This window comes from Triturus cristatus, chromosome 3_2 (genome assembly GCF_964204655.1).
Source record: "Triturus cristatus chromosome 3_2, aTriCri1.1, whole genome shotgun sequence".
Taxonomy (NCBI): domain Eukaryota; kingdom Metazoa; phylum Chordata; class Amphibia; order Caudata; family Salamandridae; genus Triturus; species Triturus cristatus.
Genome location: NC_140584.1, coordinates 368,776,282 through 368,803,206, shown reverse-complemented (window position 1 = coordinate 368,803,206; position 26,925 = coordinate 368,776,282). Strand labels below are relative to the sequence as shown.

The window sequence follows — 26,925 nt, the reverse complement described above, 5'->3', positions numbered from 1 at the left end:
TGTAAGCTAATCGTAGTTGTGGTGTGGCTGTCGCAGCCACAGATTCACTGGTGATCCTGATGTCTGCACTGAATGTTGTAAAAGGTGCAGGCTTTATACTAGTGCATATCTCTCCTACTCCTTCTCAAACACTATTTTACCAACTTATAGACCTCCAGTGACTATGCACAGCTTTCCACTGAGTTACTAGGAGTTGGTTTGTTTACTATTATGCTCATCCGCTAAATGAATGAATTAGCATAATTGCTTACTTCATCATTTTTCTTATACAATTGATGGCCCTACTCATTGAGAAGGTCACATTCTGACAATCTATGTACTACAGAAAATAAAGTAGAGACCATGGACAGTGTGCCCAAAATCTGAGTGGGCCACCACTTGATTAGATTTTTGGTCCCCAATGCGAACATACACAAAGTAATAAAAAAGTTCCAGTCTCCCGTCACAACTAGACTAATATCTACATACTTAATTTTGATCATATTCTTCAACAAGCCAATGTGCATCTTGAAGGTCCAATTATAAAACAATATGCAGTTTACCTTTAGTGGATATCCACAAGAGTGGATGTACAAGCTGAAAATTAAAATGACTGATAAACAGCATATTGGATAGCCTTGGCTGCTTCCGCAACTATGCTGGAAGGAGCTATTGAGCCTTTGTAAGGGTGTGGTAGGATTCTCTATGCCACATGACCCGGGAGTGGTAGTGCAGGATCTGAAAGCTCTGGAATGAAGGGGGGCCACCAAAAATGATTGGACATTGAGAATTCATACACTGCTTGCTGGGAAAAAAGGTGACAGAAGGTCACTGAAAGGCTCAGAAATCAGCTACAATGTCCACACTGGCATAAACACTTTGGAATATAACTGCAGTGGAAATAATTACATACTAGTTAGGGATATAAACAAAAACTCTGGAGCCATTTAGAAGTGGGTGATGCAGTATTTGAAGGAGAGGCACTTGATGTCCATGTTCTTTTAGACTAGAATCATTAAGAATATACCGGGATCCTTGAACGCTTGTAAACTTTATAACACCTTATGTAACCGAAATAACAGATTTTTGATTTCCTGTCATAATGTATTCCCCTATAAACAGATTCATTTTTTAGCCAATATTACTGTAAATAATTGTTTGTTAATACAATGTGGATGGTGCTATATAAAACTGTTAAATAAACAAAGCTGTAATTTACGCTTCACAGAATGGAAAGCCTTAATCACAAGGTTTTCATATATTTTGTTATCACAAGATATATTTAATGTAATACGGAATTCTTCAGGGAAAATGGTCCTTTATGCCTACTTGTCGGAGTGGTACCGTAACACCTGCTAATATAACTTTAAGAACTGGTTAATGCAACGGCATTTATCTTGGCTGTCAACAATATTTTATTTGGCCCTTAACAAAAATGCACTGTTATGAGGGATAAAATGCATATATCATGTATCACCAACTCTTGAATGGCCACCTAGCTACCTGTTGAGAAAGGAAATGCATTTACATAACATGTATGTCCAATAAAACGTTCTATGATTTCTGAGAGTAAGTTCTGAGTTCTAACACCTGCAGCATTCTAGAAGCTTAGGATGTTAATGCTAAAAGAGGCAAACACTCTGAACCTTTGACCATCACAATCCTAAAATTTAATTAAATTAAATGCCCAACAGTAGGTTAGTACCCTCGAGAAGGAACTCAGGACACACAGTTTAAATCTCTATCTTAATTAGCTTTAAACCTTAGCTATGTGAATTCTCGGGGAAACTGTGACTTGAGGTGGACGCAGACCAAAGCCATCAATGCATCGGCTTCCTATCAGTAAAAGTTAAAGCAGGGAGAGCTTTGTTGTGACCTCAACAGCCAAGTTGTGGCCACTACAGCCGACGACTCCAACTGAGTTCTCTCCCTCCATTTTTGTCTTTCTCCTCCATGAATCTGCATGTAAACTTTCTCCTTTCCCTGCTGAATTGATTACTGAAACTTACCTTGTACTGCCAAATGGCCTTGGTTAGAACATCCAAAATCAACTAAACAAATAATGCAGCTAAGCAATTCCATGTCCAAATGTTTAAAGTTAAACATAAATGTGCAATAGTAGCACTGGCAGGACAAGGTGCAAGAGGTTTCTTGTAAGGCACCAAACCGAATGTTCTTGTACTCTAACCTTACAGGAAACTCAAGACGCTGCTTCTATGGTTATACAGCAAAACAAGAGTCACCACTGTGGTTACCTTTAAATTACACATGAAAATATTTACCACAGAATGGGGTTCTTGAGGACCATGTTTCAATGGAAAAAAGTTAATTAGGGTATTGCTACTGGCTAGAGGGGATCACAGCTGACACACAAGTAGACTGATCATGTCTCTTCTTCAGCAAGGTCATGTGGCATGTCAAAACTAGCCCTATCATTATGCACATTTCCATGGAACTGTGGATGTAGTTCAGCCCTACAGAAAGAAGTCTCGTAATTCAGGATGTAAAAACTGTCTGTGTACCTTTCCAAGATGGTTTACGAATCTGACATCAAGCCATATTTCTTTCCAAGGATCTCCACTGTATGCATCAAAGCGCTGCAGAATAGGGAAATGAAACAGAATTATTACCATTATGCAAAAAATACAGTTTGCCATCACTTATGCTTAAATGAAGAATCTCTCAAAGTCTTGGAAAAACTATTTGGAATCAGACCCCTTAAGCAAAATTGATATAAGAAATAGTATTCAAAGTACTAACTAGAGGACAATCCGATACTGGATTCATGAGGTTAGCTAGATATAGTTGCAAAGATATTAATCACTAACCTAGAAAACACCAAGTTATAGCGCTTACCCACGTTTCTCAACAAATCTACTTTCAGTAAGCACTTTGTAACATTCAACTTGGCATTCCTGTATGATGCAATAGTGGCTTTTTTCAACTTTGCATTTTGGTTCTCAAAACTAAAAAAATCGAAGAAATGTAATAATATAAAATGCCACAGTCTAGACAGGCAACCTTATAAAAAACATCCAGGTGAACTGAGTGAAATTTGCCAATCAAAGTATTTCCAAGAGAATAAAAAAAAACAAAAAAAAAAAAAAACACAGGATAGTAAATTATTTAATGCATTCACTTTTTTCTCCGAATAAAGCTATAATTCTCACGGACACTTCTTCGGTCTAGGTATGAGCATATTTTTTCTTGTGGTATATTTTTGCAAGTAATATAGAATGACATATCCTTGTTAACATTGTTATTTTACTTACTGAAATGCATATCTAGGTTATATGCAGATGCTAGATAAAGGATCTAACATTACACTTAGGGCCTCATTACCATGGCAGTCGGAGGAGCGTCCGACCGCCATCGCCTCAGGCAGGTGTCTGACAGACTATATGTCGGCAGTTCCACCTGCCCAATTACAATATGACCCAAATGCAGGAGGTTGGAAAACTGCCGTTTTCCATTGAGGCTTGTGCTGTGGGCCTAGAAAAGGGGCACAGCACAAGCCGCAGTGGAAAATGGCAGGTCTCAAACATCCATGTACCGTGTGCCAGGCCCCATGTGGGGCCTGGCACACACTGCATGGATGTTTGGGGGGGGCACCACATGTGCCCCCCTGGGCCCATAGCAGACAGGGGCCCTAAGTCCCATTCCATCTGCCTTCACATGGTGGGCGGACCGCCATGTAAAGGCAGAGGGAAGAGGGTCATCGTATTCCTACAGCAGTGCCTTCACAGGCACTGCCCTCATTGTCGGGATTACGCTCCAACCGACGACCCGACAGCCTCTTGGAGTCCCTCTGCCTGCTGCGCTCTGACCAACCGCATCATTATGCGGCGTTCGGGCTGCATCCTGAGATGTCGGATGGACCGCCACCGGTGGCGATCCGTTGGACATCACAATCGGGCCCTTAATATATCTGGGTACAATTAAGCCTTCTCTGCACAGTTCAAACAAATGGTAAAAATAATCTATGGCATGTGGGCAACCAAATGCAAAATGTAATGGCATGTCTACACAAACGCCAAAAGACAAAACTATAGAAATCCCCGTGTCATGACAAAAGAAAACAGTCGGTAGTATAGAAACACAGAATGGGCGAAATTCATTTCATATCATTACAAACAGCTACAGGATAATCAAGCTGCAATATTGTATTCCTCTGTAAGGCAAACAACTAGTGACAAACAGAGTATTCACACTGCTGTAGCTACCATTTAATTCCGATCAATCACTTTTACAATTTTCACACATTTCTCGCAACTCACCAAACATATAACAAAAAAATTGGGTCCGACTAACATTTCCAGTGAAATATTCTCAAGACCTGGTCACTGCTAGAACAGAAAATGCCCTACAGCTTCTATCGAAGAGTTAAAAAAAAAAATGTTTTAAGGTGCGAGCTTTAGCTGCTATTTTAGCATATTGAAGAAATTGACCCGCCCCTAATTCAAACACGGTGACTGAGTCTTGGTGAGTTATAAACCTATTCCCTGGGTAGAGGTCAGATGACATCAGACAGGCCCCTTCCTTCCACTTTTTCACTGACATATCCTGCTCTATTTGAGTAAATTGAGGCACGACCCAGATATCTGCCTCTGGTGCAAAGGGTACCGTTTTGAGGAGTCGTTTGATTGCTCTATCCCAGATGATGCCCATAAGCCCAATTAACGAGGGGGAGGGGGGGGGGGGGGTATTCCCACCCCCTCAACTTGGTTGACCAAAGTAGCGCCCCCAGCTGTTTTCTACGATAGCACCCTCTAACAGGGCACGTTCCCAGAAAGGGTCTGTATCCAACCACGCTATTGCATGTTGAGCTTATATCGAAGAGTTTTGAAAAATACCATACCAAAGGGGCTAGCTATACAGGTAAAAAAGCTGATATCTAAATTCTGAAGATGATTTGAAGCATCAGCATTTTGTTTGAGCTACAGTTAATAAATACTGTTTAAATAACCAGATATCTAGTATGACACTGAGATTTTCATAGTACCAGTTTTTGACAAACACTCAAGTCATTGTCTGTAGAGAATATCACAACGAAAAATGTACATTAACAAGAGCAGCCCGTTCTTTGGTGCGCATGAACAGTGGCCAATGACTAAGTATTTAGCCAAAAACGAAAAGATACATTTAAAGAAAGGTCACTTTATTGGAACTGGCCAATTATAAAGATAATCAATGATAAAATGTCCAACCACTCCCCTCATTACCGCAGCAGCTCCACCATCGCTACTGACAACGCAAAGATATCTGCAATGTATTAATTTATCAAACTGTAAAGAAAACGACGTTTGGTTAAGCAGCAAGGGGTCCTCACCTACCTGTTCTTTTTCCTTATAGAACCCTTCATAGCGATAGCCTTGTTTACACCGCTCTCTAATGTTTTGTCTGTGAGAGTACTTATTGCAGTGTTCATCTCAAGGCTAAAGAAAACTCACTGAATAAACGTATTATAGAAAAATAAGCTGTAAACAATCAGAATTGATGCAACAAGCAAATTTTACCACATTTCACCTTTACTACTAGCACTGTATCTTACCATCCAGGCCGAATAATGGTGTACTTTCCAGATACTGAAAGATCAACCACTGTGGAACCCAGGCGGCATTCTGGGCTCATGATGTTGCCAACCGGACCACCATCAACCACCAGCGACAACTGAGGCCACAGGTCCTGAAATTCCTGAGAGAGAGAAATGCTTTGCTTGACATTGGGAAACTATATGCAGAGATATCTTTTGGTACAAAGAAATGTTTGTTATTACAGCAGGCCTACAAGCATGCAATGTTGAAGAAAAACAAAGCAAAATCAGTTTTTTCCTCGTCACCCCCAAGGTTCTTCCAAAAATCTTAACCAGGGCAACCTTGTTTTTAAAGATTGTGGCATCTGGAGATCTCACCCTGAAGAGAAGCCAGTGAAACCGGATGACAAAAACATGTTACCTACTGACAGTTTATTATTATTAATTTCTATAGCGCTGAATCACCCCAAAGGGATATCTCTGCGCTTAGGGCGGTGTACTGCAGCCAGACCCAAGGGAATCAGAAAAGATAAGTTTCCAAAGCTTCCTGAATTGAGAGAGGCTCTGACAATCACGAAGCTGGAGGGGCAGTTTGTTCCAGAAAGCAGGGGCAAGATGAGTAAAAGCGTTGCCAGCCTTGCGCGCCTTTTTAATTCTAGGGGTGCAAAGAAGAAGCCTCGAGCCTGATCGAAGGGGCCATGGGAGGTGGGGGGTTGTATTTGATAAGTTTAGCGGATAAGTAGGAAGGCCCCTGTTCATTAAGGGCTTTATAAACAGTGCAGCCTATCTTAAATTTCACCCGCTTTCTCACAGGGAGCCAGTGGAGTTTGAGAAGTGGAATAGAGGCCGTTCTAGGTGGGGCGTTTGCTACTAGACGGGCAGCCGTGTTCTGCACAACTTGTAACTTTTTTAAGGAGGCTTCGTTGGCTGATGCCAACAGAGCGTTACAACAGATGAGATGACTTAGTACTAGGTCTTGCATCAAAGTTTGTTTGGGTGGAGGAAGGGAACCGGGGGAAAGTTCTTCTAAGTAAGCTCAGTGTGTAGAAGCAGGTGCCAGCAGTAGTAGTGGCATGAGCGTCGAGGGTGAGGTTCTGGTCTATACGGATTCCTAAATTCTTGATCACTTCCGCAGGGGCATTACCCAGCTCCTCAGGCCACCATCTGGTAGTCAAGTTTATAGCTGCTCCTTAAAAACAACATGATCTCCGATTTTTCGGCGTTCAATTGGAGGAAGCTAGTTCTCATCCAGGCAGCAATGGTCTTCGTGCCCTCAGAAAAGATGAGTTGTATATCAGGTCTGTTTTTATCAAAGGTGAGGAGGAGCTGGGTGTCGTCCACGTACGAGATGGGACTGAACCCTAAGTTCCTCATTAGTTTGGCCAAGGGGGTGACATAGATGTTAAAAAGAGTGGGGCTCAAACAAGAGCCCTGCGGTACCCCCTTGGTAACTTTGGTGGTATTTGATCTAAAGGTCCCCAATGTAACCGTCTGGGTTCTATCAGTAAGAAAGTCTGTCATCCACTTCAGTGCAACCCCCTGTACTCCAAAGCCCTGAAGTCTCTCCAGTAGGATCTGTTGCGAGATGGTGTCAAATGCCGATAGGTGAAGCAGCGCCAGAAGTGCCGCCTGACCATTGTCCAGGACCATTCTGATGTTATCAGTTACCTCAATCAGAGCGGATTCGGTACTGTGCTTGGCCCGGAAACCTGACTGGGAGACATCAAGGCAATGATAGGTTTCAACAAAATCAGACAGATGTCTGTTTATGTGCTTTTCAATAAGCTTGCTTTGAAGGGGGAGCAGAGGTATGGGACGGTAATTGGAAAGCTCAGTTGTAGCGATCTTAAGATTTATACTAATAGGTACAACTTCAGCAGCTCTCCATTCTAGGGGGAGTCTGCCTGTACCTCAAGGAACTGTTAAGAATGGTACAGATGGGTGTGGCTAACTGTGTGGAAAATCTGGATGAGATTTTGGCATGAATAATATCAAGGGGTGAGCCAGATTTAGTTTTGGTAAGGAGAGATTCAACCTCTACCGGAGTGAGTAAGGGAAATAAGTGGAACTGCGGGGTATTGTTAGGGGAGACAGGATAAACTGCTAAATGGTGCGAAGAAATTTCATTAGACGAGATAATTTTCTGGTAGAGGTTTTCGATTTTTTACGGTTAAATATGAAGCTATATTGTCGCACAGCAACAGTTTCTCAGGCCCTGGGATTGGTGTAAAACTTCAGGATCTGAAAGAGGTTTCTAGAATTGTTCCCAGCTTGCTCCAGCTGAAGAGTGATGTGTGGCTTGCGGGCAGATTTTATATTTGTAGGATAGGAGGACAGTTATCTTGCCCTCTGTGGAAGTGTCGCCATATCCGTCCTAGTTTTTTACATAGACTTTTTTTCAGTTCGTAAGGCTGGGTAGCACCAGCTAGTGGGTGTGAGTTTTGGGGAGTGGGTCTGTGGCTTCATGGGGGCTACATTATCTATGGTGTCTTGAATAATAGATTAAAAAATGAGCTAGCTGTTCTTCTACACTATAAGTGCTAGTTTGGATATTCCAGGAACAGAAAGGGGACATTGGAATTATAATAAACTCCTCTCTGCAAGCCAATGGTCTGGGACTAAAGGCCATGGAGAATAAAGAACCTCACCAGTCTACATCAAAGCATTTTATACTACGTTATGCTTTCAGACCCAACATAGCACGCCATCACCATTCGGTATCAAATATTTACTGGGCCCTCCAGCATATCCCCAATCCTAAGAGAAATAGAAGAAGGCTATAGCTAGAGAGCGGAGGAGGTTTTTAGGTCGAGCCTAGCGGCAGAGCACATGCACTGTTCGCTCTGTGAGGCATGCAGTAGTCGAGTATGCTGTGTAAGCCTCGCCTTCTCTCCGCCCATATTTTTGATTGGCTGGTGTCATTGTCCTTGATAAATACTGGCTTCCGATTCATTGGGAGGCTTGTTAGTCCCTCCTTGTAACCACCCTGTCTTGTGACCGCCCATGACGACTGGATCTTTTACTTGGCTCCCTACACGGTCGGCTTTATCTAGGGGGGGAGCACTACTTTGTTTATAGGCACTTATGGGGACAATGGTGGCTGCTATATAGGGACACCGAGCTCAGTTTATTTATTTTAATATTGAGCGCAGTGTCCACTTCTGGGACACTGCGCTCTGTTTAATTTTGATTCTTTTTTTAACTTTTATAGTGAGCGCGATGCCCGCTTCAGGGACACCGTGCTCGGTTTGTTTTTTGTTTTTTTACTGTAAAACTGGAGCGCGGCGCCCGCTTCAAGGACACCAAGCTCAGTGTTAAAGTAAAAAAAAGAAAAAAAGAAACCTAGCGTGGTGTCCTCGAAGCGGCGCCGCGCTCAGTTTGAAACTTGAACAAGTATTTACAATGCAATAGGTCTCACATTTACGCGAGTTTAAGGTATTGGCATTGTAAATGACAATGCCTTTTATTTAATTTTTAAAAAACAAAAATATGCATCGTCATTTACAAAGCCAATAGCTTAAACTCGCGTAAATGCGAGACCTATTGCAATGCAAATGCTTGTGCTTATGAAGCTGTTGGTGAGAGGGGTTCAGCAATGGTCCCCAAAGGCCAGACCCATTCTAGAGGTACAGGGGGGGGCTTACCGAGAAGGATATTAAATACAGGGACTCTAAGCTGTCGTTATTTACACATACAGTGGTATCGTCAAACCCGGACACGGGTCCAGCCATTCTGCAGGTAGGTGCCAAATAACCACATAGTAACACCACTCTCAAGGAAGGCAAATCCAACGCCCTGTCGAGGGCAGGGAGCTTCTTAACAAGTGGGCCCTGCTGCTTCACACAGCACTCAAACTGAAGGATGTTTCTGTATTCACTGCAAACTTCCAAAAGTTACATAGCGTGCATTGACAAAAACTTAGAAATACTGATGGTCTTTGCGAAGCGTCTCGAATATGTTTTTTAGCAGTAAGTAATAAATTAATAATTCAATGGGAATATGAGAACTGTATTTATAGGCAGATAGATAAGTGGCGGGAAGAATGAGACGATGGCTGTGCAGATGGATGAGTTGGTGGAAGGATGAGCGGATGGACGACTAGGTGGGCAGCTAGAGGAAGGGATGAGGAAGCGGATGAAGAGGTCGGTGGGCGCCAGTTTTGATAGACGAGTGGGTGGCCGTAAGAGCGGGTGGAGGAATAGATGAGTGAGCAGCCGAGTGGATGACTGAAGAGATTGGCAGGTGCATGCGTAGATAGATGAGTGGGTGGATTAGTAGCTGGGTGTTCAGATGGGTTAATTTTATTCATCTCCATGGAGTAAGGTTGTAGTAAAGCAGCCGTGTGTCGAGGTTATCACGCAGCGTGTTTGTTTAAAGACCCGATTCAGCTGGACAAGAACACAAAGGTCTGAGGAGTGAGAGGATGGACATTGCTGATTTCTGGCCAGTCAATATATGTATTGCCCAGTTTCTAGATCACGTTTATTCTGGCAATTTCCATGTTCCCAACTAAGCACTCTCGGTTAGCTGATCGAGGACTTGACACTAAGCGCTTAAACTCGCAGAGTGACGTCAGCAGTCAGACTTCTTTTTGTCCTCTTAGTACTTTTCATCTGCACTACATTTTGTATGTGCTGTCTCCACCGTTAAACTCTCTGTAAGTCACGGACCTAGAGCAGCGGTGTCCAGCATTTGCCCAGGAAGACTCGATCGATGCCACATGTTTTTTTAGGATAACCACTGACTACATAAATTGTACCTTCTCCTTTGAATGAACTCTCCCGACCGGTGTGCCCATTACACTGCAATGCACACGCAGAAACGGTACAATATTACAGGAAAAGGGACCTGAAAATGGCTTCTTAGTTCTTTCAGTGAACGGGGGAGACTCGATTTGGCAAAATTGCACTTTGCCTGTAGTGCTCAAAATACTTGCATCGCTTCACTGTAAGTAAATGTACACCATGAGAAGCAATTTATATCAGACCAGATAGATTTAAACTATTTTCACCTGTACAGCACGCTTTATCCTTTGATAAGTAAAGGACCGTGAAACTCGTTTATCCAATATAACGACTAGTGCCAGCACAGGTTGTTCTGAATATTTAAAGCTCTGGTTCATTTAAGCACTTCATGTACAAAGAAATATGATCTAGGTCAGAATGGCATGGCACTCTCCCTGCCCCCAAGTTCCCTTCACCCATCCACTGAGCATGGACTGAGGCTCCAGCAGACCTTCTCTAGTGCTGCCAAAACAAAGATGATTTACTCAAGTCATTTGATTCAAATGCTGATATTCAGCATCACTTGACCTTCTCCCAAAAACCAGAAATTAAAATAGTCACATGCATCAGGACGCCGGGGCCGACATCTGAAGACCGGAAGTGTCCGCGGAAATACGAGACGTCTGGTCACCCAAGCAAGGGCCCAGCATTTGGGGAGCAAAGGTGGGCACCCATAATGTAGAAGGTAAGCAAGGGGAGTGCGTGTACACTCCAGACACTTCATGGGAAGTGAAAAACACCAATAATTTATGTTCTGAGATTCTTGAACCTGAATCACATTTTGTGCCCATTCCTCTGCAGTCATTTGTAACATGGCAATTTCGGCATCCATTTCCTTTAATAGTAAATTGGCACTAAACAGATTTAAGTATCGTTGACACAAATTCTTTCTGTATTTGCTGCTTGTGTGTAATTCAAAGGGGCAAAACCATGGCTTCTACCTGTTTTCCCAATTTTTCACCAGCCTTGAAACAAGCATTTGCAATAAACATAAGCTAAATGACAATGTCTATTTTTTTCTTTTAAAACATAAATAAAAGGCATTGTCACTTACAATGCCAATAGCTTAAACTCATGTAAATGCGAGACCTATTGCATTGCAAATGCTTGTTGAATTTGGTCAACAGTTTATTTGCCCCGCTACAAAAGTACAAGAGACCAAGATGCCAGACAAAGGTCTATGCTACTAATGAGCAATCATCTGTGAAGCCTTTACAGGAAGTAGTGACTTTCAATACACAAGCATTAAAAGATTAAACAAATGCTCAGCAATTAAAAACACAAAGTAATAGTTATATAAAACTTGGTGGACCGTACATGCAGCCTAGATGTCAATGCGCCTTGAGGGAGGCAACCAGTTTCGAGATTTCATGGTGGGTCTCACATTGTCTCCAAGATTCAGGTCCAGGGATATATGAGCAAATGTATTCTGAAGGCATTACAAATGTCTACTAAAATATGCCAGGCGAGGTAGAATACATTCATGTAATCCTTTCCTACAGATTACCACACTGCTCCTAGCCTTGGACTGCTTTACCAATGGGTTATATTGCATGAAATAATGTTAACACATGCAGCAAATATTGGTATCCGGACACCTGAGCTGTCATGCATGGTGTCTCACCTGAACCATGAGTGTGCTGGTTTGGGAACTGATATTCGCACTTGTTAAGGCAAGTGGCTCAGAACAGGTCTGTGCGAGCAGTTGGATAAAGGCGTGGTCTGGAATTCGAACACCAACAAGCTGCAGAAATTGAGAACATGGTAGAGTTAGTATGTTTATACATGTTATACAGAAAATATCACAATTAGAATTATCCACAACTGTATTTTTTTAATGCAGAAGATAGAACATCGATGTACTTCAAAAGCATATTTCTCAGGATTTAAAATCTCATATTAAACGATCTTATCTGAAACGGAACCATTTACAGCATATGTTAGCCAGACTTCCTATACTACAATCAGAGAGCAACATTTCAGAGAACACCAGAATATTACCTCTAGCTTCTTCTTACTATACATTTATGGAAACAAGTCCGTGTTTGTCCACATTTGACAGTGCGTGTGGCATTGTTAAGTGATACAGAAAGACCCTTTCTAATGAGTAATGGAACAAATGTGAATGTTCGGTCATATGTTTTAATGTGGTCTTTCCAGAGACATGATTTAATATTTTTATTTGTACCAAAGCAAAACAAAATGTTTTATATTAATGAAATAATAAGAACCAACTGCCTGGAGCTCTACACGGAAAGGATGGAGGTGCTGATGTTTGGAAACAACACCTCCCCGTGGAGCGACACCTGGTGGCCGCCCGCACTCGGACCCACACCAACAGACCACGCCCGCAACCTCAGCATCATACTGGACATCAAACTCACCAAGAAACACCAGATCAACGTAGTCTCCTCCACCTGCTTCCACACCCTGTGCATGCTCTGAAAGATCTTCAGATGGCTCCCCGTCAACATCAGGAAAACCATCACCCAAGCCGTAGTCAAAAGCCAGCTAGACTACGGCACCGCTTTCTAAACAGGAATCAACCCCCCTCCACCACCAAGGACCAGCATACATCCACCACATCCTAAATTTCCACCAACCCTCTGCATCTCTCGCCCACGCACACAACCCTCACATCTGCCGAACCTACAGCAGAGGGCTCTCCTTCTCCTACCTTGCCACCAAAGCGTGGAATAGCCTTCCCTCCCCCTCCTAACAGCATCCTCCCTCACAGAATTCAGAAAGGAGCTCAAGACCTGGCTATTTGACTAACTGCAGCAGAATCACAGCACCTGGATACCCTCACGGGTGATTAGCTGCGCTCTACAAATCCCGTTTGATTGAAGGACTTTCATTTAAAAGTATAGAATGCATAAATAACCTGATATGCAACTTTAATCTGTTTATAAAAGGGAAACGGGTCTTTGTTTGCTCTCACAACATCCAAATCCTTTTCCAACGCAACAGTTCTTATTTCCATTGCATCCAATCTTTCACAGATTTACCCACAGGTACGCCCTACTTTACAGACTGCACCTTCCAATTTCTTTGTGCCCGGTCTGGTCTTTTTCCCATCAGCTCTAGTCTCTGCTCGATGCTCCTTAATGGTCTCAAGAATAAGACTCGCAACTGATTTTGCATTTGTTGCAGGCTCCCCACGATGTTCGGAACAGGAACTACCCGCTGGGGCTGAAACTAGTTTGAGAGGGCAGACTATCCCCGTGTCTGAGTAATCCCACTTCAAGCCAGAAGTACCACTATTTTTCTTTTCCGGTGACACTTTATGCCCTTTAGAAGCCCTGCAAGATTTTTTTTTTATGCTTACGGTCTTCCAATGTACTAAAACCTGAGGTAGTACCAATATGATCAGAGTCACTATATGCCAGCTTGGAATCAGAAGTCCACGAATGAGAGTCTTCTGTCGGGGAGTAAAATGTATCCAGCCCGTCAGAGATAACATCGGAAATAGCCTCAGCTGTCATTAGCTTATCAGCTTCCCCAGTATTGCACCCTGAGCCCCCAGGCAGGCAGTTCACTAGTCTTTTATCATGGGGTTGGGTAACCAATGCCTCAGCATATAATGACGTTGGCATTGAGGCTAATATTTTATATCCAGCCTCCGCTGTCTGGTCAAGAGATTTATCATTTTCATTTACTTTATCCACCTGTGCCCCCTGTGTCCCCTGTACAGCATTAGCCTCCTTGTTGACCTGGGAATCGCCTTCTAAACCAGCATTAGAATAGTTTCCTCATTCCTCATACTATTCCCTTCTTTATCTTGTAGATTGACCTGATCCATGTCCCCAGGTCCATCTTTGGTTTTAAAAAAAGTCATTATGACCGGTTTAGGTAATGTTGGTGTAACCTTTAAATTACCCTCCGCAAAAACTGTCCCTGCTTCTTCTGAAGCCTTTGTAACAGCACCTTTCTTGCCTGCAGCTTGACTTTTTTCTTGAAGATTCCTCCTCTTGACCGCCCCGGTGTGGTCATGCTGTTTTTTCAGAGTGCGGGTTTCTTGGGGCTTACCTGCACACGCTTCCATATTTACTGGAGAAAGTTCTTGTCTCAGCCCATGTGGATGATTAACTATCTGACGTAATGTGGAAACTGGAGGATTTAGAAAATCACCAGCGAAGAAACAATCTCGGATTCCTTGGGATTAAGGAAGGCGTGGAAGGGGGATGACATTCAGGGCTGGAGGATAGAAGGCAGTTTAAGGCGGTTTCCTCTTTCGTACGCCCTGATTTTTGCCACATAACTGTGGAGTGTGGAAGCCGACTGCGGCATTTAATTAAGCCGTTTGAAGATGCTGGTTTTGAGGCGTTTATTGGCTCCGGCAAGGCTAAAAACGATTGTGAAAGTGTCTGTTAAATTCTTTACCTCGGAGATTCAGGCTAGAGATTACCTTGTACAATGACAGGGGGCGAAGAGAAAAGTATAATGATTTACTAAATGGGTATCAGTGCTTTTTGTAGGGCCCTTTTTCTTTTTTGATGTTGGGGTAGAAAAGAATTTAACAAAGTGGTATTTTGTGTGGGGGTTGGGGGTGGAGGCACCGTGGCGCTGTGTGCTTTCTCTATCATACAGACCTGGGAGGTCTGGCTGCTTTTACAGGGTGGGGGTGAGGGGGAGGGAGAGAGGGGCGGAGGGGGTTGGGAGGGTTTCGGGGGTGTATGTTTTTTGGGTGTTAAAGCTGAAAGCAAATTACAGCTAGAGAATGTTATGCGTTTTTTCCCTGTGTTTTTTACATTAGCAACAAGCATTTGCAGTGCAATAGGTCTCGCATTTATAAGAGTTTGAGCTATTGGCATTGTAAAATTACAATGCCTATTATTTATGTTTTGGTTTTAAAACAAATAAAAGGCATTGTCATTTACAATGTCAGTAGCATAAACTCGCATAAAAGCAGTGTGTGGAGTGCAGCAGTGTGCAGTGTGCGGCGTGCAGCAGTGTGCGGCGTGCAGCAGTGTGCAGCAGTGTGCGGCGTGCAGCAGTGTGCGGCAGTGTCGTGCAGCATGCAGCAGTGAGTAATGCAGTAGTGTGCAGCAGTGTGCGGCGTGCAGCAGTGTGCGGCGTGCAGCAGCGTGCGGCGTGCAGCAGCGTGCAGCAGTGTGCGGCGTGCAGCAGTGTGCAGCGTGCAGCAGTGTGCGGCGTGGTTTGTAAACAACAAGAAAAGCGAACATCAAAGGAAGGATGGGAGGGAACGAGCATATGGGGTGCGAGTTATAACGAAAGTTAATTGTTGGAAGAGGGGATGCAGGAAGTGAGGCCGAGCGCGCGCTGGCGAAAGCAGTCTGCTGCTTTCAAGTCCGATGCCAGTTTCGCGCTTGAATGCCTCACAAGCACTGGCCATAAGCCGCATTCCTAAGGTTTTGTGCCCCTTACTAAATTTCTCTGAATGCGTGAGGCGGCGCACGCGCAGGAAGTAGCTGGTGGCAAATGGAATGCGCGTGGTTGTGCGCGTAACCGCCACCCGATCCGCCTGGGAAGCCTTTGGGAGCATTTTTTGAAGCCCCTACATAAGTCTCGCTGAGCGATCGCTTACGCGATAGCCAGGCGAGACCTAAAAACTGTAAAAACTACAAAAATGGAAAAACAATCTTTCTAGAAAGTTTTGAGAGAGCCTTTGGAAAAAAAAGGATCATGAATAGTATGAAGAGAAGTGATTTAATGAATAATGGCTAAGCTCCGTATTGCAACTATAAATATTTGTGTTCTTAATGATGGGACTAAAAGAAGAAGGATCTGAGAGGATCTCAAAGTTTTACAAGTAGATTTGTTGTGTCTTCAAGAGACTCATATAGCCTGCAACGATTATAAATTACTTGATACCTTAGGCTTAAAGTTACTTGCATTTACTATGCAGGACGTAAGGACTAAGGGGGTGGCAATCTTGACGAAAAGTAAAGGGATAACATGTGAGAGAAAGGTTGTGGATAAGCATGGCAGATGGATAATTATGAAAGTTAGAGGAGGGGATGGTATATTCACTCTGCGTTCAATATATGCCCCTGTCTTAGACAATCCATTGTTACCGAATTTCTTAGCTATGGAGCTTCCTTCTTGGTCCGCACCTTATTTACTCTGTGGGGATTTAAATATTAATGGATCTAGAGGAGCTTCGGATAAAGATGGGGCATTAAATAAGACTCGTAAACCTCAATCGTCTAGGGCGATGAAAGATCTGCTTAAGGACGTAGGCCTGATGGATGTGTGGTCAAGCTTGAGGGGTATTGAGCCTGGCTATACTTACTATTCTGCTCCCCATCTTAAATTTGCTAGGCTAGATTATTTTTTGGTTTCTCCATCCTTTTTGAAGGAAGCTCGGATAGAGCTATTCCCTAGGGTAATGTCGGATCATAATCCCTTAGTTTTTGAATTTCCACTGTCAGGAGTAAGGAGGGAACATAATAAATGGACTTTTGAGAGAGCACTTCTCTCTGATCAAGAGTATGGTAATTATAGGAGGGGCTGGATTAGTGATTTTTTTTGTTATAACAAGGCCAGTGCACACCCAGGAATGATTTGGGATGCTTTTAAAGCATCAGTGAGAGGTGAGACCTTGCGATATAGTCTGAACTAAAAAAAAGTACACAACACATCAAAAGCTATTATCAGAAACTAGCTCTTCTGGAGACCAAATTAATCTATGTGGTAAATAATGGTGGGGATCCCTCTAGAACTATGGATTTAATTATGGTTACCAAAGCTGCTTTGAATGATTTTAATACGGAAAAAATGGCCGGCAAGTACCTCGTTAAAAACACCAACAATGCTATGAATATAGTGAGACAGTTGGCCGATTATTAGCAGTTAGGGCGAGGCAGCGTCAGGACATATAAAACAGAATAAGAATTTGCAGGGAGATATAGTTTTGGATGCTGCAGAGATTAGGGATGCTTTTAAAGGAGTATTATGAGGTATTGTATGCAGCTGCAGTCCCACCTGAAGGAAATGAGACAACGCACGAGTATGAATATGTACCAAAAGTGAGGCTGTCACAGGAGGAGGCTTTTTTCTTGGGGGGTGAAATTTCTCAGGCGGAGCTCCAGTTGGCTCTTCAAGCCCTTCCATCAGGTAAGGCCACTGGTATGGCTTGCATACCATTAGAATTTTACACAACTTTTTTTTTAATGAAGTTGGCCAGGAAATTTTGGGGTTAAGGAGGTTAGAAATGGGGCCATATCACCGGCTTCATGGGAGACCTCTAATAATAATATTTTCTTAAAGAAAGGGAACGATTCTATGAATATGGGTTCCTATAGACTGATAACACTATTAAATAGGGATACAAAACTGTATTCGAAGATATTTGCATCTTGCCTTAATAAGGTTATGCAGCAGTTAGTAACAGTCTGGCAACATGGTTTTATTCAGGGGAGAGGGACGGATGATCATGTCAGACGGCTTATTTCACTATTTGATGTGTTAGAAGTACTAAGGAAACCTATAGCTGCGGCCTTTTTAGATGCCGAGAAGGCTTCGACCGCGTGTCATGGAGTTATTTATGGAGGTGTTTGGAATCTAACGGACTAGGAGCAGGGTTTATTAGAGCCATTCAGGCTTTATAAGCTAAACCTATAGCCCGCTTACAGATCATGGGAAGGGAGTCGGAGGCTTTTCCAATAGATAGGGGAACTAGACAGGGGTGTCCTTCTTCCCCCCTGTTGTTCGCATTATATATAGATCCCTTTCTTTGGCGGCTTGAGGCTTCCCCGAATATTTCTCCAATTAGGCTGCAAGGCTGGGATACAAAATTGTTGGCATATGCCGATGAAGTGGCGATCATTACATCTGATCCGGATAGAGCGATGGCCGAAGTCGAAACATTGGTTGAACACTTTGGAATATTTTCTGGCTATCGGTTGAACAGAGCAAAAACCCAGATATTAGTAAATAGGTATACTTCTGCTGTGGACAGTAAGATTATGGAAGAAGCTATATACTTAGGCATACGTGTAAGGGCGAAGGTTGAAGATATTATAGACCTAAATCTTACCCCACAATTGGCAAAATCAACAACGATCTGTGGCGATGGGACAATTTAAAATTGTGCATAATCGGCAGATGCCACCTGATTAAAATGACGATTCTGCCTAAACTACTATACATATTTCGCACAATTCCTCTTGTAATTCACAATGATTGGTTTAGGCAGATCGAGAGGGTGGTTGCAAGATTTATGTGGTCCTATAAGCGGACTCGCAGATCGAATACATTTCCATCTCTTCCGAGAGAAAGGGGGGGCCTTGGTTTACCTAATTTCAAATTATATTATCTAGCAGCTGCTTTACAATATTATTGGCCTCTTTTTGGTATCAGGAAAAAGGAAGTAACCGATCAGAGAAAAACTGAAAGGTTACCCCACAGTGGGTCAATCATGTGAGGTTGTCTAGGGATACCAAAACAGTGGCTAGTACCCTCGTGCAGAATGCTAAACACAATGAAGAACTTCAATACTTCATATGTAGCGGGGACCAGGCATGTTGCTAGAACCCGTGCAGGCCGGCCACCACATATTCTCTAGTGTGATCCAAAGATTCCCCACATTGTGGGAAAATCACTGTACACTTACCTGGAATTTACTTATCTTCTCAAACCAGGGGGAAATTTCTATTCACTAAAGTTAGACTATGAAGACATCAGGCACTCTCCATGGGTTTATTGCATTAAACGAATCGGTGTCAAACAACAATGCGGAGTCAATTGTAAGCTAAGCAAGGTTGCATTATTTAAAGAAAATAATGACACCTATTGGTAGATGTGGGGCAGGATCAATTGAGATTACATTATTTAAAGGAACAATGAGATTTACTTACTATTTGTAGATGTGGCACGGGGCCAATATTGGGGAGTAAGCTAGGCTGTAGCGGAACTGCACGTCTCTCCAAGCGGTTCAGCCGCCGGAATCCTGCGCGTTAATACTCTCACGGGCACTTCTGGAAGTGAAACTACTTCCTGTCCATTTAGTAGTGCAGCTCCATCGCCATATTGGAGTGGTCATGGCGTCTAAAAGGACATATTGTATCAAAACGTTTTTGTTTTAAAGATTATTTTGATTTTCTTTCTTTTAAAGGGTATGCGTGAAACATATTTCTATGGACGCCAATATTTATGTCATTAAACCTCTGTCATGCGTACAGCCTTGAAACCAGGAAGTAAGCAACCTTGTTAGAGTGTGAGAGAAATGTCAGAGAGACTCGCCCTGTATATAACAGGTTGACAAATCCTGAGACTTTCATTTATCGCAAATGGCATCGCTTACATAAATGATGTAGATGTCTTACTGTGTCTAAATTTTTCACAAATTTCACGTTATAGATGTTTGCATCAGCAAAGATTAAAATCATGTGTGTATATGAACATCAGAATGTGCATATATTTGTAGCTGGAAAACCCAGATTAGTCTTCTCATTGTCACAATGTTAAATTAAGGAGCCCCTTATTGTACATTACTCATTATAATTTTATCAGTGACCATAATTCATCAAGTTCATTAAGCCCCACAGAATTTTTAAGAAATTTTTCGATGTATCTAGCTTTAGCCCTAAATTAGGGTATGGTGGCTTAGTGGGCTAATGCATCTGCTGTAGGGGCCTGCGTTTAACCTCATGGTCACAGGTTCAAATCCCAGCAGGGTCAATCAGCCTTTCATCCTTCAGAGGTCAATAAAATGAGCACCATTGAGTTGGGTAATAATAAACATCTGTTATTCAGCACCAAGATATCCTTCGCGGTAAGTGTGCACTTAATAAATACATAGGTTACGTAATGTTAATAGTAACGATTCAATGGACTCTTCTCTTACATCTGCTGTCGCCATGAATAGTACGGTCCATTCAATTTAATTTTCCGTATGTCCTATAGTTTCATAATGCTATATGAGAGGATCCTCTAGGTTTTGCATCGGATGTGAGACCTGTGGTGTAAAATTCTGTTTTCAGCTGGTTTGACCAATGTAAAGCCTACTGCATGGACAGAAAATGCAATAAATCACATTTAGTAGTATAGTTTGAAAAATTGTGTTGATGGAGGGCAAGTCCATTAATTGTCACTTCTTTAGTGTTGGTCATGAATTTGCAGGCTATACAGTTCCCACATTTGTAGTGTTCTGTTACCGAAGGTATCCCTAACATCTGGGGTAAATCTTTGGTTTCCATCTTTCTGGCTGCTCTGACTAAATGTTATTGCAGGTTTTTGTCACTTTTAAAACTAAAACAATGGATTTACGAATCAAGGGACACAACATTTTCCATTTTGTTTTAATGATTTTTTAGAATTTTGTTTGCAGTGGGGGAAAAAGGTCAATACACCCGTTAGCGGGATGGTCTTGTTTGTACCTTTCCTTAGGTGCCAGCAAGCTCGGATGAGGAGCGAACCCTGCTCGTTTTAAGGCATTTTTAACCAATGTATTTGGAATCCCTCCATTTACAAGATTTCTTGCATAGCACTCCATTAGCAAAATTCTTCTTCTTAAGGGAACAGTTTCTGCAAATTCTCTGAAACTGTCCATAAGGAAGATTTTCTTTAAAGGATCTGGGATGACTACTCTTAATATGGAGCAGAATGTTTCTGTCAGTAAGTTTAGAGCACAGATTTACCACAAGTTTGCCATTGTCTGCTATGATACAGCTCTCTAGGAAGTTAAGTATCTCATGAATCAACGTCATGGTCAAATTGCAAATCTGCTGATCGTTCCATTTAACCATTATTTGAACTCAGTTAACACGGTAGTCGAATCATGTCAGATAAATAGGAGGTCACCTACGTCAAGTTTTTATTTGGCTCTTTTATAAACGGTCATCACCATCTGTGGAGCATGCAGGCCCAATGGGGGGAAAATACTGAAACGTGAAAGGGTTATTTAGCTTAGGCCGTGTTGATGAGTGAAATGCATAGAGAAAACCCTTGTAAATACAGCGATAGAAGAGAATCTTGTGATGCTCGTTTTTCATTTATACTAGACACAATTAGATGTGCTGCTAAGGTGCTTTGTTTACGGTACCAGGCAGTGTTGAGCTTTCGATGCTGGTTTTCGCCATTCCATAGACGCAGCTATCTGCGAAGTTGCTCACTGGGCAGCCAGGTCGATCATGGGAAGAGACATACCGTTGAGGATGTACTGATCTAGAGAGGGCCTGGGAGAATGATTGAGGAGTACCACTAAGAGCAAAGTTGTTAATACTGGTAACAGGGCTAGAACTTGCGAGAAGGGAACAGAATATTGCGCAAATCAGTTTTAGTGAATAAAAAGGAGAGGCCTCGAGTGAAGCTCACAAACAAAGTTGTGCAGATCTGTCGCAGCCCAAAGCTGATGCCCCCGTTCACAGGGAGGGCGTTGGGAGACTGGAGTGGGCGTTTGTGGAAAGGTAATAAGTCCCAGGAGGTGAGGTGCTGGATTCTACTACTCCATCTTCACCCATCAGATTAGTAGTATTCTACCTTTAATTAACTGAATCAATGGGAATGCAGTTAATTTAAGGTAGAATACTATTAGTCTGATAGGTGATGATACATATATATGGATCAGTACATCCTCAACGTTAGGTCTCTCCCACGTTCCACCTGGGAGAGTATGTGGCACAGCACGCAGAGCAGCCAACTCGGAAATCTGGGTTTGAGCCTTGGCTCAACATCCTGTGATTCTGGGTAAATCACTTAATCTCCTGGTGCCCATGGACAGTGCCTGGAAATCCTCACAGGAGAGAGTGTGTAATATTATATATATCTATCTCCATCCTACTGGCGGTCGCCAGTAGGTAGTTATAGTTAGGATCTAGTTACTATAGGAAAATAGCAACATTCTATTCGCAATAACTTTGGCGCCGATTGATACATCTTCGTGAAATTTTCAAAACTAATTCTTTGTTGAGATCAGCTCCTATGTTGAGGGTTTGGGGTGATTCATCAAGGGGGGGCCGAGAAAAAAGGGGGGTCCCAAAACGTGTTTTTTCAATGTTAATTGACATAGGAAACTTTAGACAAGGCTACAGGTCGAACGGGTGAACGGAATTACCCCAAATTTGGCAGGGAGAAGGGTCTTGGTTTAGAAAGCACGCTGTTTATTTGGTGTAAATCCGTTCAGTAGTTTGAGAAATATCAAAATTTACAGATATCGATATTTGGGAATTCTGCCATCTGAGGCGTTACCAGCACGAGCTTGCTACGGATTGACTGCGAGCCTTTGTAACTAGGAAGTGTTGGCCGCCATTTTGTGATTCCATTGAAGCGGGTAAGGGGGGAAAAAGGGCAAAAAAGGTGGGAAAGAGGAGGGTAGGAGCACAGTAACCTCTGTGTGGTGTTTAGGGTGTGCTATAGAGGAGGTGCGAAGTGAACTAATCATACCTACCGGTGTGAAAGTGCTAGGCTACGAAAATTAAGTGAGGTATTGCCTAGAGTGTGATGCTGCTAATGTGAGGTGGTGTGGGACTTGGGGATTAGAGCACGCGTCTAAAATTGTGTGTCTTATGCTGTGAAGTCATGTGTCGCGCCCGCGGCCAAATTAAAGCACAGTATCCATGCATCCTAAGCACTGCGCCATTCAACCATCTTTTAATTGATGCATATATTCCTTCTTATATATATATATATATAAATATACATAAATCTGTTCGTCCGCTTATCTTAAGCATCTAGGAGCGCACTCGCCTACAGTAAGCACTGTACCATTCATGCAGCGATACGCCTATATACGCAAAGATATATCTGTCCCAGAATCAATCCTAAGCATTTATCAGCCCACCCGTCTATCGCAAGTACTGGTCTTTGCATTCATCCATCCTTCCATCTATCCATCCATCCATTGATCTATGTATCTATCCATTGATGCATCTGGCCATGCATCTACTCGCCCTTTATTAAACTATATGTTCTTATTTCCGTGCATCGTCCGTATAATACGACGTATTATACTCCTCCAGCTACCCTCTTAAGGAGTTGAAAAGGCTTGCGAAAAGCATTGACAGGCAGATTTTTTAATAAAGAATAACAAAGCTTTGAGTTACTCTTTGTGGAGCATACTTCAACACCCTTCTCTGGTGGTGTTTTAAACAAAGGTACATCTAGCGAAAGAAATGTAAAGGAGCTTTTAAGTGTAATACGTTAATTTAGAAACATAACATTTTGTCGTGTTGTTTATAGGTACACTGTTTTAAAGTGGCTTTGACTGACAGATACTGAATACCTGTACTTCTTATATTTGAGAAATTATACCAGAGAGCTAATTTGGGGTGGTGAGAACCTTGAGTTCTATATTTCCATGTACAGTATAGGAATATAAAAGTAATTGGAAAGCTTTTATGTTCATATTAAAGAGGGGGTGTGAGAACTTAGTGAGGCAGGCAAAGTGTGTGTTTTTGTAGCACTAAAACAAGACAGTGTGTAAGGTGAGAGCAGGTTTGTGCAAGAGTTGCCTTGTTGTGGTCGTTTGCAGAGGCGCAACCAGAGGGAAATTTCAGGGGGGCCCAATTCTTTCAGCAATAGGCAGAGTGGGTATGTAGGGGTTGTAAAAAGGGGTGAAGAAAAAAAAAAAAAAAAAAAAAAAAAAGAGTCTCCTTTACAAAAAAAATGACGTTTTGAAGACCGGTGAAGTACTCGGGTGCAACTCTGTGTGTTTGCCCGGGAAGATGTGTCAGAGAGTTCGGGGCAATGGGCGTTGCGTGCCTGGTGGTCTGTCTGCTATTCACCCCACGATGATGTTGCTGGTGCGCTGCAAAAAGAGAAGGGGAATACTGAGAGAAAATGGCTCTCTTTAAAGGATTTCCCTTCTCCTACAATGCGAGTCACTTGGCATGATGTCTGCACTTTTAAGTAGTGAGCAATGTTCATGCTCTCACAGTGTCACTGCAGGGCAATAAAGAAAAGAAAAAACGAGCCCTATAAAGACCCATTTAGAGGCTCCTAAAAATAAAGTGCTGGTGGTCACATCCCCACAGACACCCCCTCCAGTTAAAGCCCTGGGTGCAGTGTTATGTTTGCGAAGTTGTTGATAAAATTGTTAGGTAATAATGGAAATGTTTATGTGTGCCGTTTGGTTGCTTATATCATTCTAAGTACATAGATTAAAAATACTATTTCTAAAGTTGTGTGCGGTGGGTTGCAGAGAAAGTGGTGTGGGGTGGTGGGGTGTGGCGGAGAGGTGAAAAGTATGAGGTAGTGCAGTTATATATAAATTGTAAAGGAGCATGTAAATAATTAAATAAATACTTGCTGTATGTTCTATGGCACTACTTGTCATCCTAGTGCTCATCTGTCTTGCTCCATCACGTTGCAGCACTGGGTCTGGAAGTTGTTAGTGGAAGTTTTGCAGTTGTATGTTATTATTTTAACATAGTGTGGAAATGTGAAAATAATTGAATCTATTTTTTGTTTTTCAGAAAATTATTTCGTTTGGATTGAAATTTGGAAATGCCTAGAAGAAGTGAAAAAAAAAAAAAAAGAGAAGAAAAAGATATATATTTGACGAAAAGGAAAGATCTTGAAGTAGAAAAAAAATGCAACTAGTAGAGAAACTGTTCGAGCAAAAGCAAAAGAAATTTTTGGAAAAAAATATTACGAACATTTAATGAGAAAAACATCACACAAAGCAAAAAGAAGAATTTTTCAAGTAAGGTGAAGCAGAGTTCAATTTCAAATACGAGGAAAAGGAAAGATGATAAAGAAATAGTATCTGGTACTCGGAAACAAAAACAATTTCAAGAAATTCGTCAGAGACTTTTTCGATCTAGAGTGATTCAGAATTTATTGAAAACATTCCTCAAATATAAAAGAAGAATGTTCCAATTCAAAGAGGAGCAACGTATTGAAAGTATAGTGGATACTGCTTTCAATTTGAAACAGAAGTTGTTCATTTTGATTTGAAAGAGAATGAAAGTATTGGATAAAATAGTCAAAGTATTGAAAGACAAACGTTGAAAAAAAAAAAACAAAACAAAAAAAAAAAACAACAACGACTTGTGAACAGAACCAACTTTTGTAAAATCTTTAGTGGACATTGGAGACATACTTCTAGTACGGAGCCTTTTTTTAATGAGGAATGTTACTTCCAGGAAAATAGTTTCCCATTTGCAGTTGATACTGGAGGTCGTTGCTACGAAGTTCAGGATGGTGTTCCTCTTCCAAAGGAGGAAATGGTTGGTAAAAGTGCAGAAGAGTTAATAGCTGAAGAAGTGCTAGGGAAACGTCCACGAGCTCCTGTGTATAAGTGGAGTTGTAGTAGCATTTGTAGTATTCGACAGGAATCCATTGATATAATGCGAAATTTGCTACGTGAATATACTCAGAAAAGTATAAAACAGAAGATTACGTTGTTACAAGGACTAGATCCATGTAATGCAAGAAAATATACTGAGAAGTATGGGCATTCTCTGGCTTGTCTTTCAAGAAAAGTTTGTAAAAGTGTTTTTAATCATTTGAGGATGTTAGCAGTACACCATTCAGAAATGCAGAACTTTGTAAAGAAACTGTACTATATAAAAAGTCCTGCACTAAGTTTAAGTGAGCTGAATGGAAGTCTTTTATATGGTTCTTTATCAGATGTTCAAAAAAAGTGTGATGATATTGAAATGCGATATTTTGGTTCAGAAGAGCAGTTCATAGAAAGTGAAAGTTTGACAATTACAGATGTTGGAGGAAATGAGAAAGAGATTAGCACTGATCAGTTTGAAGAAGAAATTGGAAAGTTTAATGTAGTGTGCTCTGAAATACCAAACTATGTTTGGGTTTGTTGTCGACGTACTCATTATAAAAGTCAAAGTAGGAATGTTGATTTGTATTTGAAAAGTGAAAAGGAGAACAATGGTAAGTAGGAAGAATTTGCAACTTACTTGTTTGTTGAAGGTCGATTTGAGTTAGGTAGTGATCAACGTATATGTAAATATTGTTACAACAAGTTTGAAGAGAACAAAATGCCTGCTAGAGCAGTGCATAATAAGTTGGAGTTAGTAGCTATTCCGCAGGAGCTGGCCAAATTGAATACATATGAGTCAGTTCTAATTCAATCTGTTCATCCTTTTCAAACTATAATTCGGATGGAGCCTAAAACAGGTAAACTGCCACCAACAGACTTGCAAAGAGGGCTGAAAGTTAGAGTGGTGTACTTACCTTTGGATTTTAAGAAAAACATTTAAACTATTGCTGGAGAGAAAGAGGAAAATGAGGCAGTAGTTATTTTAGTAAATGGTGTACCCACAAAGAGTCGGAAAATATGGCAAGAATTTGTGGATGTTAATAAAGTTGAAAAGGCTACCTTCTATTTTATAGGAGAACAATATTTATTACAAAAGTGTAAATGTGGATGCACAGGTAATAAGTTTAGAAGATGATTTTGAAATTTCAAGTGGTCAAATAGAGAAAGTGGACAAGTCAAGGACTGAAGAGATTTATGAACATTATACAATATGTCCTTTGCATTAAAAAGAAGTGATGGGACATAGCATGGAGTTATTTCAAATGAAAAAAGCACAGGGAACTCCAATGAGAGTATGGGAGAAAAGCTTGGAAGCTCGTTGTTTTCCACAGTTGTTTCCTACTGGAGAAGGTGGACGATATGATGACCGACCTGTACCGATTCCAGCTTCAGAATATCAGTCAACAAGATTATATTCTGAAGATCCTATATTACGACAG

General features: G+C 41.8%; 1 protein-coding gene across 2 annotated transcripts in view; it reads right to left on the bottom strand.

Annotated features, from left to right (window-relative positions):
- The window catches only part of YRDC (yrdC N6-threonylcarbamoyltransferase domain containing), a 95,423-nt gene that overhangs the window by 31,521 nt on the left and 36,977 nt on the right, over positions 1–26,925 (bottom strand). For both annotated transcript variants that reach the window (XR_014979903.1, XM_085647880.1), the window contains exons 4-6: positions 11,921–12,040; positions 5,531–5,673; positions 2,502–2,576 (exon numbers count right to left, since the gene is read on the bottom strand). Coding sequence is in view for 1 of the 2 variants with exons in the window: in XM_085647880.1 (XP_085504006.1) it covers positions 2,516–2,576; positions 5,531–5,673; positions 11,921–12,040 (324 nt within the window). In the remaining variant the exon portion in view is untranslated. The remainder of the gene's footprint in view (positions 1–2,501; positions 2,577–5,530; positions 5,674–11,920; positions 12,041–26,925) is intronic.